The 14,808-nt window shown below is 40.7% G+C and overlaps 1 protein-coding gene across 1 annotated transcript; it reads right to left on the bottom strand.

Moving 5' to 3' along the window:
- Positions 1-468: 468 nt before the first annotated feature.
- LOC307148920 (exocyst complex component 3-like) lies at positions 469-14,163 on the bottom strand. Its single transcript, XM_079854858.1, has 11 exons — positions 13,916-14,163; positions 7,527-8,040; positions 6,412-6,499; positions 6,147-6,260; positions 5,935-6,035; positions 5,693-5,791; positions 3,576-3,705; positions 3,259-3,369; positions 3,012-3,164; positions 1,605-1,726; positions 469-1,483 (listed from the first exon to the last, which is right to left on the bottom strand). Exons 1-11 carry the CDS (start codon positions 14,016-14,018, stop codon positions 1,339-1,341), a joined length of 1,680 nt encoding a protein of 559 aa, XP_079710984.1. The 5' UTR covers positions 14,019-14,163; the 3' UTR covers positions 469-1,338.
- Between the last annotated feature and the right edge of the window lie 645 nt (positions 14,164-14,808).

The following is a 14,808-nucleotide window of genomic DNA, read 5'->3' as shown; positions in this document are numbered from 1 at the left end:
AGATATGCGAAGGACCTAGATCCTCTAAAAGAAGGAGACAGAGTCCATGTCCAGCCAGGAGAGCCTAACAAAACATGGAGAAAAGCGACAGTTGTGTAACCTGTGGACTACAGATCTTATGACGTCCAGCTTGACTCAGGGAACATTCTGAGGAGGAACCGCCGACACCTCAGGAAGGACAAGGCCACAGTAATGGAACAAACTGAGACCAGACAGCCTGCAGAAGTACAGAGAGACAGGGTGACAGGCTTGAACTCAAGCAAGGACACTCCTGTTGTTTCTATTACAAAGTCTGGAAGAAAAGTGATCAGACCTTCCTACCTTAAAGACAATGTTCAGTAACCCAGTAATGCTTACCTCCAGTCCCCTGTGAGACGATGAAGAAAAAGAAGAAAAAAGAAGAAAAAAGAAGAAAAAAAAAGAGGCGGAAAAGATGACCAGTAAAGATGACACTTGACACTTTATTTTGTATATGAGTTTAACACTTTATTTTGTTATAGGAGTTTATTAACTGAGGGGAATATGTATTAGAATGCATTAAGGAGACATTACAAATGCAGTTAATACAAAGTTTAGTGAACGTATACATGCTGTTCTGAGTTACAGTTCAGGAAGTTCTTAAGTGATCAAATTGTCCTTAATATTGTAAGTTACTTAAAATAAAATAAAAAGGGAAAGGATGTTGGGATGGTTGTTGTTGCAGCATAGACTGTATTCAGTGTAACACCTGTTGACTTCCGTTGTTTACACCTATAGTACAGGCCGGGTTTGTTGTGTTCAGATAAGTGTACGCGACTATATTGGCGTTAACCATCCATTCTATGTATAGTAAAGAATAGAATGAAACACTACTCCTTTCAATAAAGGGTGTGTTAGAAGTAAGAAACTGATGGCTTGCTCAAGGCTGTTGATCTGCTGAATTTCAAACAATGCTATAACTTATTGCTTCCCTATATTCTATTTCAGCTCTCTTTCCATTGCTAAACTGTATGCATGTATGTGTGTGTATGTAGTATAGTGTATACTAAGCAATAAGGTACGAGAGGCTGTGCTGTATCTGAATAAGTCACAGCTGAAGGGCATTGTTAGGCACGAAGCAAAGCGCAACTCCTTAAGCCATGGCTTATTCACGATACAGAACTAGCCTCGAGTACCTTATTGCTTTTATAAAACGGTTACCACACAATATAAATATTAAAGCCAAAATAATATGTATATATACAACTTCCATGAAGTAAAATCACTAAAAGCCTTCCTTGATTGATCCAAATATTTATAATTAATTATAACGAGTTGTAATTAATTATTCACATTTCCTTTGGGCTATTTTGAAGCAAGTTATTTCCCACAAAAAAAAGAAAGGCCCAAAGAACGGGTGACACGTTTATTTGGATACAGGTCCCGGATCACATCCAGTATTTCCCTCACCTGTCGCTCTGATAACACCCCTTTCCAGCGCAGCATACCAGGTACATACTGCTCACTGCAAAACATTCAGAAGACTTCACTGTTTGAAAACTCTACAATGAAAAGAGATACATTAACAGACCTGCAAATACATGTTTGAAACTGTAGTGAAGTGTTGATGACTGATCTGGGTTTACCTCTCATGTGGGAAATCTCTGAACAAAACACCACAGGAAATCTTCAGTGCATCTACTTCACTGCAAAGCAAAACTTCACTCATTCTCTGAAGGAGCTGGTTTTGCTGAGCAACACTGCCATTCTGCAGAGAGAAAACTCAAATCATGAGCTTTTTATTTATATTATGTAATGAATGTAAAAACAAACTGTTCTCATGTGTACAGTCAAGGATACAGTTTGAGGAACAATTATGTTAAAGGGGTCCTATTATGCTTTTTTACATGATGAACTTTCTCTAGCATGTAATGTTGCTGTTTGAGCATGAAAAAGGTCTGCAAAGTTACAAAGCACAAAGTCACTCCAAAGGGAGTTATTCTCTATATTAGTGCGCACTGTTTCTGAACTCCCTGAAATGCCTCGATTAAAGTCTTGAGCTTTCTTCCGGGAACGAACACATCACAATATTCCTCGTTTTGATAATTCCCGCCCAAGGCATACACAAACAAAAAAAGGAGTGAGGCCTGGTTGAGTTGCGTTAATAGTGTGTTAAAACTCACAGTTATGGTAAGGGGCATGACATCTCCCAAACAAGCTCAAAACGGCTGACCAATTGGTGCATTCAAGTCCTCCTGGGACCGTTAGTATTACGAGATGTCAGGTGCGTTCAAGCTGCTTTCATTGAAGCAAGATGGTGTAACGGAGGCCAGCTAGTAAGAGCTGTGCAGGTAAACCTCCCTCCTCTGATCTCAAGAGGCACACAAGCAGCTGATGCTATAGAGACTGAGGTCTTTAGCGTCCTTGTTAGCGCACCTGCCTCCCATGACGGTGACCCGGGTTTGAGGCCCGTAGAGAGAGGGTGAGTAGGACCTGAGGGGTTACAATGGTGTTTACCTTCTCTTAATTAACTATGCAAAAATTCAGAACTAAGAATTTGCATCAGGTGTATTTTGCTTTTTTATGTTTTTAATTCATTTATGAAGCCACTGTAAACTTGACATTATATTGTTATATTACAGTGCTATTATATTTTGTGCAGGCAATTAGCTTATTTTAAAAAATCCCGAGCTTCCCACTCTTATTTTATGACACTGTTAATGTGCGTTCAGCTCGTAAATCTTTCTGGCATGACTTCAATGCACCAAATCAAAACACACTGATCCAGCTGACCAATCAGAGCACATTGCACTTTTCGGAAGGAGGGGCTTTATAGAGCGTTACAGACAGACTGGGAGGAGAGGTGCTGCAATAATGTAAAATATGTGAAAAATAATGTTTTGTGAACATCCAAGCATGAAAGGCTATTCTAGACTCCAAAACCAAAATCAAGAAAAAGGGCACAATAGATCCCCTTTAAATATTGTTTGACCCTGATTTCCATCAGGAAATCAGCCCATAAAATAAAAAAATTAAAGTGTCATTTTTTTCACCAGTTTAGAGAATGTTTCATGAAAACGTTGAACATCCTCTTTTATCTTTTCTTCAGCATTTCCCCAAAGCTTCTCTAGCTTTCTGAACTTTGTCTTCATCAGGCATTCCAGGTACACTTTGGAAACACAGTTGTAAGCTATTTTCACAATGATCTGTCAGAAATAAAGGAAGTATTGGAGAGAATGAGGGTGAGGTATGGAGCTTGAATGGTTTTTGAATGGTTTTAAGGTCATATACAGTGCATACCATTTTGATCTCTAAGGCGGTCGGAGGCAAAGATGTACACTGCCCGTGGATTGCTTCCATCAGAATATTAATATGCACTTTCTTTTTCTTGAAATAACTTTTTAAATTGGCCTACAAATGAACATTTAAAGACAAACAGGATTGCAAGATTGATATAAAATGTGTTAGGAAAGGTATCAGTATCCTTGGATAAATCTGATATGAATTTATGCAGCTGAAATAATCCCAATGAGATGGATAGAGTTAATTTCAAGTGCATGATAGCAATCTTTTCTTCTGAACAGATGATCATTAATGTTGAAAATATCGAGACATACCTGTGCTAAGGATGTCATGATCTTTTGAACAATGGATGAAGCCTTATCTTCCAGTTTCTGTAGCATGCTTATAGTGCTTGAGACATCATCTCTGTTGTTTTTATCTGGACTGATTTGTGTAGCGCAACATCTGTAGTAAAAGAACACTGATTTTATGAAAAAACTGCAGAAAATTCTCTGAATTAAAGATTGTAGGGTTTACTCTTACTGTAAGCATGTGAATCAATACATTTTAGACAGGGAAAAAGCCTATTAAAAGTGCACTAAAAAGTTAACTTAAAAAGTTTTTGATACAAAGAAATTAATATTTGCACTAATATCTTTTAAAATGATACACTCACAGGATATAATGACTCTAGTCATAACCTAGCCATTTTATTTTACACAAGGGCTGTCCCTAATAGTTAACACAATGTTTTACACAAATATGGCAGTCATATTAGTCACGATCTGTGTGCTTAGTTTAGTTTTCATGGACTTTTAGGCTTATATAGCAGCAGGTCAGGCCAGTGCATGCCTGCACACAATGGGTATACTGCAGGCATTCTAGGCCAACCTGCAAAGTCTGTTCGGAAGAGTCTGTCAGAAGAGATGCCTGAGGTCCCATCTGATCAGGTGTGTGAACCGGCCATTAGATCCATGCCTGTGGGAGTTTTAGTGGAGCTGGAAGAGGAAGAACAGCTAATAGACTGGAATACGGAGGTAGTGCTTCCCACCCTGTCCACCCACAAACCTTCTCTGTCACTGGTCCCCTCCTGCACTAATGTCTCTTCATCACCACTGGTCCCATCCAGCACAGTGTTGTCTTCATCGCCGCTGGACCCGACCAACACAGAGTTGTCTTCGTCACGACTGGTTCTGTCCAACACAGTATTGTCTTCGTCACCATCATCCTTGTCTATCACCAAGTCTGTCTCTGTCACCAACTTTCCTCTCTTGTTCGCTCCACTGAAGCCAGCCATTCCCTTGGCCCCGCCTCCACTGGATTCTTTCAGCCCTTCGGCTCCACCATGCAACCCAGATCCGCCTTGGGACTCTCAGTCACCAGCTCCGCAGAGGCATGGGGATTCCCTGGCTCCACCTCGGACCGTCGACCAGTCGGCTCTGTCCTGGCTCCTCGTCCCCTCGGCTCCAACTGGGACCGTCGTCCCTTCAATTCCACCGGGCTCCCTCGTCCACCGACTCAGTCCTTTTCAGTCGTTGCTCCACCATCGCCTGGGACTTCCAGGCTGTCGGCTGCGCACCATCTCTCAGGCTCCACCGGGGTCCTCACTCACACTCAGTCCTCAGGTCCACTGGCTCCACCTCAGCTGCTCGTAGCCGGGACTCCGCCTTTATCACCAGGTCCAGCGATGGTGTCGGGTTTCTCGATCCAATGGACTTCACGCCTCATCTCCCTGTGTCACCTCAGTCGGTCATGCTCGAATTACTACTTTGGCTCCTCCCTCCATCAGTGTTTTAGTCATCATGGCCGTCTCCTGGGTCGTTCTGAAATCTCGTTGGATGTCCATTCCTCCCTGGATCCTACCACCATCCACTCTTCCATGGGTCCTTCCACCGTCATCTCCTCCACATGTCATCTTTGGGCCACCTGCTCTGCCCAGGTTCCTCCCATGTGCCCCCCTATGGAAGCAGATTTCCTCAATCTAACCATCACTGTGCGAGGCCTGTTCATCAGTTACGTGTCTCCAGTGTTTCCTTTGTACTTTCCCACAGTCATCAGTTGTCATGGACATTCATTTAATCATCACACCTGTTCATTATGTTAATATTATTATGTTAATGTGTATTTAAGTTCCTCTTTGTGCTCCTTTCAGTTGTCCGGTATTGTTTGTGTGTTCACTGTTATTGACTTCTACACACTGTCACATAGTTTTTCTTCATGTGGATTACTTTAATTTGTTTGATTTCATATATCTTAGTTTTATCGAAACTACTGAACTTTCATCATTATCCTATGGACCAAATCGTTACAAATATTCCCACAATTATAATTAAACACTTTGAATAAATCAGTCAAGAGGGACAAATATGTCTTGACATTTTCATAATGCAGAATTAATTATAGAATGTTACAGTTTCTCAGCCATTTATACTTAATGATCATTAGTAAATACCTGAGTTGCATACAAGTGTTGATAATCCGAAACAGATACACAGAGTTCTTCTCAGTGAACTTAAGTTTTTTTAGACGTATATTCTCAGTATCCACATACCTAAGAAAACACATATTTATGTTAAGTACAGGATCACAAACCTCCCCTCTCCTGCACAAAATATAATCACTGGATACTCATTAAATGAGAGTTTTATCTGTAAACCTTGGGCAAAGGGTAATATAAGATGAGGAGAAACCTACTTCTGAGCAAAACCATGCAGCTCTTCACTACAGAGTATTTGTACTGCATGCATCAAGGTTAGACCAACTTTTTTTGCATCTAAAATAGCACAATTCAGACACTGTGAAAGCAAAACATAAAATATGTGAGCAATATATCATATAAATCCCCTGTACCTTTTTACATGAGAAAAAAAAAATAAGTCTTGCTTTACTCTCTCTCCAAGACTTACCTGAGTGACATCTATGTAAAGTCTTATGAACGTTTCCTCATCCATTGAGTCCTCATTATGTCCATGTTGCTCATCATAGTGCAGGATGTTCTGTAAAGTCCTAGAGATGCCATTCTGTTGCAATTAAAGTTGGACAGAGACATGTGTGTTACATCTCTCTTGTTTTGGGTCCATTCATGCATTACTGAGATATTAGTCATTATAATGAGAGTGAAATACAGTAATTAAAATAACACACAAACAGTCATAAACTGTGAAGTCGTACCTGAAGTTCTGGAAGCAGTTTCTGCTTTGCTCTCTCAAACCATCCTGTCAACAGCAGCGGGTCGTACACTCTCAGTTTTGAGTCTGAACTGAAACATACAGGAGTACATATAATAGAAGTAGTACACATCAATGTTCAAAAGGTTGGTAAGATTTAAGTTTTTTTCACAGAAGTCTCTTACGATCTTACGATGCATTTATTTGTTCAAAAACACAGCAAAAACAGGAATAATGTGAATTATTACTTCAATTTAAAGAACTGTTTATTTTAATATATTTGAATGTAATTTCTGATGGAAAAGCATATATTTGAAATACAAAAAGTATTTCTATTTATTAATTTAAAGGATTAGTTGACTTTGAAATGAAAATTTCCTGATCATTTACTAAAATTTACTGATAATTTGTCCATGTCTTTCTTTCTTGAGTCGAAAAGAAATTAAGGTTTTTGAGGAAAACATTCCGGGATTTTTCTCCATATAATGGACTTCAATAGCAACCAACTATTCAAATGTTCAAAGAAGGTTCAAATGTCCGTCTCAATGCAGCTTCAAAGGCTTGACACGATCCCAGTCGAGAAATAAGGATCTTATCTAGCGAAACGATCGGTCATTTTCTTAAAAACATATATATATATATATATATATATATATATATATATATATATCTTCGATCGTTATCAGCGATCGTTTCGCTGGATAAGACCCTTATTTCTCGACTGGGATCATGTCGAGCCTTTGAAGCTGCATTGAGACGGACATTTGAACCTTCTTTGAACATTTGAATAGTTGGCTGCCATTGAAGTCCATTATATGGAGAAAAATGCTGGAATGTTTTCCTCAAAAACCTTAATTTCTTTTCGACTGAAGAAAGAAAGACATGGACATCTTGGATGACATGGGGGTGAGTAAATTATCAGGAAATTTTTATTTGAAAGTGAAGTAATCTTTTAATTTAATACATCCTTGCTGAATAACAGTATCCATTTTATTTTTATCAAGTATCCAAAAAACTGTCTCCAAACGTTTGAATGATAGTGTGCATTTCAACAGTTCAAAATTAACTTGTTTGTTTGTTATACAAATTCTACATTTACAACAAATTTGCAGTTCATACCTGAAGAAAACATTTTTTACCCACTGTAAAAGGCAGAAGGTCTCTTTCACAGACAGATCTCTGTTTAGGAGCAGGTCCAACTTGGGAAAGAGGTGATGGCTGTAACTGTCAATAAGATGATCTAGCAGCCCAGTATCTTCCAGTACAGGTGTTAATCGAAGCACCTCATGGCATATCATGCTCTGTGTGCTCTTTAGAAAGTCTTGTAACTGCTTTAACTGAGATCCTTGTCGTCCCTCTACTGGCAGCGTGGGAATGTGGTTTTCCACAAACTGATCTATTTCTTGAAGATACTCACAGAGCCAGTTTTGAGGGAAGCTGCCTTCTTTCTTGTCTATGGTAACACCATTCAGTTTGCTCCATCTTTTCAACACCTCAGCTGCTTTGTCAAGGTCCTCAGGGTTTGATTGTTCACTCAGAATCGTTCTGAGAATATCAAGCTCTTTCTTTCCACTCACTTCAACCCCTGAACCAGATGCCATCGTTAAGTCAACTGTGCTTTCCTGTTCTCCTGCTGAATGGATGTGAATTTTTGTGCATTAATTGCTTTTGAAATTTTAAACTTGTATGTGAAACAACATGCAAAAGGACAGCACCCGTGTCCACATTTAAAGGAGAATAGCCTACTGCATTCTGCACTGTAAAAAAATCCAACTTTGATTTTTGGTCAAACTCTGTTTTAGAAGTTGAATGACCTATCAAATGTAGACAAAGTTTTGTATGAGCAACTTAAAATATTAAAAAGCAAAAACTTGAATGTCAAGTTTGGGTAACACTTAATAACGTAATAATAGGCCTAGGCCAACTACTAATAATAACGTAATAGTACTAATAATAACGTTGTTTTAAGCCAAGTGTTAGTTAATGATGAACTAATCATTTAGGCCTACAAAACATTCATAAATGATTAGCAAGTGATATTGTGTTGTGCCTGAACGCGTTCATTGAACGATAGTTCATGAACTCGTTCAATTTGGGCGAACCTGAACTGAACGTACTGTATTACTGCCTGATGACCGTTACTGTGAACTCGTTCATTCTGGTGTCTGTGAACGGCACGGTCTCTTAGTTTAACTTCGTTCAATAGAGTGCCAGATTTCTATAGAGCCTGAATTCCAGGCGAAAACCCGGCTAAAACACACCGTAAACAGGCCTTAATATGTAGCGGAAAAAAACACCCAATCTGGCAACACCAGCCACCAGTGTCTGACTTTCTTGTTCGATCTCGTTCATCAAAATGAACAAATCTTTTTTCGAGTCGTTTCGTTCGTTCATTTAAGGGGCTTTAAATGTTATACTATTAACTGGCAAATTCCCAGAACCCATCCACCTACGCAATCTTGATCATATTCTTAATTAAGAAATCATTATAATGCAGTCAAAAATCGTTTACAGGGAACATAAATAATTACTTTACCTTCCGAGTCTTTCGTTCAATTGTCACGTGACAGACGCAATGAACGTTCATGAACGATTCATCACTTACTTTACAAATCAAAACAAAAAGCAGCATGGAGGCGTCGTATGATCATTTAAACGAGTTTTATGACAAGGTCGGTGAGGATGGGAAAAATCTGACGCATAGCTTCAGTGTTAAAACTGATAAAATAATTGTCTGTGTGGTTCTATATGGGCTGTGGCATAATCATTTTGAAAAATAATATCTCGCAGCAACATATGGAAAAAAAGAACTATGAACTAGTTGGAACTGTGAACTTAGTTCAAAATTTTGAGTATGAACTATGAACTGAACTAGTTCATTTTAAAATTTGTGAACTGAACTTTGAACTAGTTCATATAGAAAGTGAACTTTCCCAACACTGATTTTATGTATGTTTTGTAAATTCCGTTACAAGTCATTTACAAGTGATCAGTAAATGATTGACCAATTATTTACGAAACATGACTATGCGTTCATAAATGATTAATAAGTGTGATATGTTAATTATTTTATGTATGCTTTGTAGATTCAGTTATTTACAATTGATTAGTTAATGATTAACTAATCATTTACAAAACATGACTATACATTTCATAAATGTTTAATAAATTATGTTAAATGTTTTTTATTTACAACACTTTCTGCATCCCCTTGTCACGATTCATGGGTTCACTGTCTCACCCTCGCTGTCTGTCAGTGTTGTGTGTATTAGTGTTGTGGGCGTGTCTCGTTATCCCGGCTGATCAGCGCCAGCTGATCCTCATCGAGCACCCTATTTATTGTCTGTGATTTCATCCTGTGATTTCATCCTGTCTTTGTCAGATTGTTGTGAGTCTTCACTAGGATCATTGAGCACCCGTCACTCCTGTTTCTGCTGGTTTCCCTCGAGTGGTTCGCCTTCCTGGATCTCTCGCTTCCTGTCTGGATTCTGCCTGGATTTATCTGCCCATTGCGTCCCTGCGTTGCCAGTGCCTCATCTACTCTGTTCTATCAACGCTGACCAGCTTCACTGCTTTTCCTGTTTATAATAAATATTGCTGTTTTCTCGCAATTGGATTCTACTCTCGTTCTTTCTATACAGAGTGTGACAGAACGATCTGACCATAACATGGATCCAGCGAAAGCAGCTGAGCTTCAGGAATTTCTTTCTAACAACGTCGTTCGGATGGATCGCCAAGAGGAACAGATGGCTGCTACTGGTCGGGCTGTACAGGCGCTGGTAACGCAGGTGTCCGAGCTCACCACTCAATTACAACAACTGAGGGTTCCCACTGCGCCACCCCTGTTCCCTGCGAGCCATCTAACATAGTCAACCAGCCCGAACTGCGCATCCCCACCCCCGAGAGATATTCTGGTGAGCCTAGTCTCTGTAGAGCATTTTTGACTAAATGTTTCATCTTTTTCTCTCTTCAACCAGTGACCTTCGCCACGGAACAGTCTAGAGTGGCACTGGTAATGACTTTGTTGTCTGGACGCGCGGCTCTGTGGGGAACGGCGGTGTGGGAGAACCAACATCCCTGCTGTTCCTCGTTCCAAGCACTCGGCGAGGAGATGAGACGGGTATTTGATCGCGCGGTTACGGGCCAGGAGGCTGCCCGTAAATTCGCCGATCTCCGCCAGAACAACAAGTCCGTATCCGACTATTCCATCGAGTTCCGGACCTTGGCAGCCGAGTGCAAATGGAACGAGGAGGCGTAGTGGGACATGTTCCTGCATGGGTTGGCTGACCGTGTTCAAAAGGAGATTTATACATTGGAGTTACCAAGGAGTCTCAACAAACTAATCGGATTGGCACTGCGCGTGGATACGCGTCGTCAACAACGAGAGAGTCGATCACACCAGACCCTGATTCCAGAATTTCCAGAGTATTCCAGTATCAGAGGTGGGAACACGGTCAGCCCCCGATCAATCAAGAACCCATGCAGGTTGGTCGAGCTCAGCTTTCCCGGGAGGAGAGGGACTGTCGGAGGACAAGAGGACTTTGCCTTTACTGTGGCACGGCTGGACACTTTCTCATTGACTGTCCAGTAAAAGACCAAGCCCGACAGTAGAACGGAGGTTACCTATCCTTTGCCGTTGATGTCTTCAGCCTTCGATCGGTTGCAGGGAATCTCTTTTCACGAAGTTGGACCTACGTAACGCCTATCATTTGGTCCGCATAAGAAGGGGGGATGAGTGGAAAACGGCTTTCAATACCCCCAGGGGACACTTTGAATACTTGGTTATGCCCTTCGGCCTGTCCAACTCCCCCGCCGTTTTCCAAGCACTCGTCAGTGATGTGTTGAGAGACATGGTTGATCAGTTCTTTTATGTCTATCTGGATGACATATTGATATTTTCTTTGTCTCTCCAGGAACATGTTCAACATGTCAGACGAGTGCTTCAAAGGTTGCTAGAGAATGGGCTTTTTGTCAAGGCGGAGAAGTGCACGTTTCATGCACAGTCAGTCCCGTTTTTGGGGTACATCGTCTTGTCCGAGGGAGTGTGCATGGATCCTGACAAGGTTAAGGCTGTGGTAGATTGGCCAATTCCAGATTCCCTCAAGGCCCTGCAGAGGTTCCTGGGATTCGCCAATTTTTACCGACGTTTTATTCGTAATTTCAGCCAACTAGCCGCTCCTCTGACTGCCTTGACCTCCACCAGAACGGCGTTCAGGTGGTCTAATGCTGCGGAAGTGGCATTTACCAACCTTAAGAGCTGCTTCATTTCAGCTCCCATTCTTGTAGCCTCTGATCCTTCACGTCAGTTTGTGGTGGAGGTTGACGCGTCAGAGGTGGGGGTAGTTGCAGTACTTTCCCAGCGATCTTCCGCGGACGACAAGATGCACCCTTGCACGTTCTTTTCTCATTGCTTATCGACTGCTGAACGTAACTACGATATTGGTAACTGAGAGTTGTTGGCAGTCAAGTTAGCATTGGAAGAATGGCGCCACTGGTTAGAGGGAGCGGGGGAACCCTTTATCGCAGTGATCTCAAACTCAATTCCTGGAGGGCCACAGCTCTGCACAGTTTTGCTCCAACCCTAATCAAACACACCTGATCCAGCTAATCAAGGTCTTCAGGATTACTAGAAAATTCCTTGCAGGTGTGAGTTGGAGCTGGTTGCAGAGCTGTGGCCCTCCAGGAATTGAGTTTGAGATCACTGCTTTATCGCCTGGACCGATCATAAGAACCTAGAATACATCTGGTCTGCCAAACGACTGAACTCCAGGCAGGCTCGGTGGGCACTTTTTTCAAAACGGTCGCTTTGAATTCTTGCTTTCGTATCGTCCAGGTTCTAAGAACATCAAACCTGATGCTTTGTCTCGAATTGTTTACCGCTCCGAACGCCCGTCTACTCCCGAGTACATTCTACCTGAGAAACTCATTGTTTCTACACTCACATGGGAGGTCGAGTCGAAGGTCCGCACGGCCTTAGAAGGGGTAACACCTCCGTCCGATTGCCCACAGGGTCGGTTACTTGTGCCGGAGGGAGTCCGGTCCGACGTTATTCGGTGGGGTCATGGTTCCAATGTGGCATGTCATCTAGGAGTTAGTCGAACCAGATTTTTGGTCAAACAACGATTTTGGTGGCCTTCTATGGCTTGTGATATTCAGGAATTTGTTTTGGCCTGTTCAATTTGTGCCCGTGGCAAAACTTCCAATCGACCCCCGGATGGGTTGCTCCAACCGCTGTCTGTCCCTTTGAGACCCTGGTCCCATATTGCGCTAGATTTCGTCATGATTGACATTGATGATTACAATCAACAGGTAGGTTCTCCTGGGAGCGTCAGGAGACGCTCCTGGGGGGGGGGGGGGGGTACTGTCACGATTCATGGGTTCACTGTCTCACCCTCGCTGTCTGTCAGTGTTGTGTGTATTAGTGTTGTGGGCGTGTCTCGTTATCCCGGCTGATCAGCGCCAGCTGATCCTCATCGAGCACCCTATTTATTGTCTGTGATTTCGTCCTGTCCTTGTCAGATTGTTGTGAGGCTTCACTAGGACCATTGAGCACCTGTCACTCCTAGCTGTTTCTGCTGGTTTCCCTTGAGTGGTTCGCCTTCCCGGATCTCTCGCTTCCTGTCTGGATTCTGCCTGGATTTATCTGCCCATTGCGTCCCTGCGTTGCCAGTGCCTCATCTACTCTGTTCTATCAATGCTGACCAGCTTCACTGCTTTTCCTGTTTATAATAAATAATGCTGTTTTCTTGCAATTGGATTCTACTCTGGAGTGTTACACCCCTAATCTAAAGTGTAAACTATTCATCACGTGTAAATGTGTTACACATCATTCGTAGATAAGATTTGTAGACCTTAAGCCTTATTAATTCTTGAAGTGGTAATTTACGAATGATGTGTAACACATTTACAAGTGATGAATAGTTTACACTAGATAAGGGGATGCAGAAAGTGTTGTAAATGATTTATTCATGCATTTATCATTGTGTTGAACACTGTTACTTACCTGTTACAAATGATCTGTGCATATATTCAAGGAATTTACAACACTTTCTGCACTCTCTAATTGCTATACAAAAATATTTTACATAATTTATTAAACATTTATGAAACGCATAGTCATGTTTTGTAAATGATTAGTTAATCATTAACTACTCATTTGTAAATGACTTACAACTGAACGTTATTATAAAGTGTTACCAACCAGCACTATTATATAATATTAATGCTCAGCTTAATGAGAAATGCAAGCTTATTGAACTTGGATCAATAAGTAAAAACTTTATTATTTTTTAGTTAACAAAATGTATATTATGTTTGACCAACTTTAAATAAGTTGATATAACAAGTCCTGCAGCTGGTTGCCTCAAGTTTTCTCAATTTCTGTGTTTTTTTTGTTTGTTTTTTACAGTGTGAATGCATTTTCCTCAAATATGCTGACCATTTTATTGTACCCTCCAAAAATGTCTGACTTCACTCAATTATTTAGAAATGAAAAAGCATGATCTTACCATCGAAGGTTTCTGCGTGCTGCATTGGCATCATAAGAGGCAACTGATCCTCTTTTTTCCTGGCTGTTTTTTTCTTCATAAAAAACTTTAATGCTTTAAACATTTTTGTAGGTGTAATGTTTCTGTATATTAAGGGCTTTTAGATTCTGCAATCTGTTTGATTTAGATCCGTGAAAAAGTCAGCTGTAGTACTGGTGCTCTATGGTGAAATTCAACTATTGTTGTTGTTTCTGCTCTTTCGCACAGGAGCAGTATCAGAGGCATGTTGCAGCAGGTTTGAGCAGAAAGTTTGCGCAGTTTCAAGTCAGAAGCTGGATATAAATTATTCTCTATTGTGATCAATTACTTTTATTATTTCTCATTCATCCATTCTCTATAGGCTACCGCTCAACATCTGTAAGGTCACGGGAAGACTGGAGCCTTTTATTATTCTTACAAAATTATGTATTAAAATATATTACAAATATTTGTAGTTGTTAGGTTAGGTGTTATGTAAAATGTTAGGTGCGATATATATATATATATATATATATATAATTTATAAATGCATATTGAACTTTTTTTTATAATAAAGTTAATTATATTGTAAACTAACCTCCCTAGACACTGACAAGTCTTTTTCAAATAATCAGATATGGCCAATTGTCGCCCCCTGTGCTCTGGGTCCAAAGTGAGTGTGACTGACACTTGAGTGGCTGACCAATTCCTCCTCCATCTCACCCATGGTAAACTAGGATCCACTCTTAACGAGTACCAGTTCTACAAAATCCGTAAATTTCCATTGAGGACCATAAACGGGCAGGGGAACAAGTTTTTTTTTTTTAGGATTTAAACCAGTCCAAAATATGAAATGAGGGTAGTGTGCAAGATAGGCAAGACCCAAGAACTCACTG

Source organism: Squalius cephalus (assembly GCF_949319135.1).
Source record: "Squalius cephalus genome assembly, chromosome: 21".
Taxonomy (NCBI): Eukaryota; Metazoa; Chordata; class Actinopteri; order Cypriniformes; family Leuciscidae; genus Squalius; species Squalius cephalus.
Note: the sequence above shows the minus strand (reverse complement) of the source record. Positions and strands in the feature narration are given on the sequence as shown.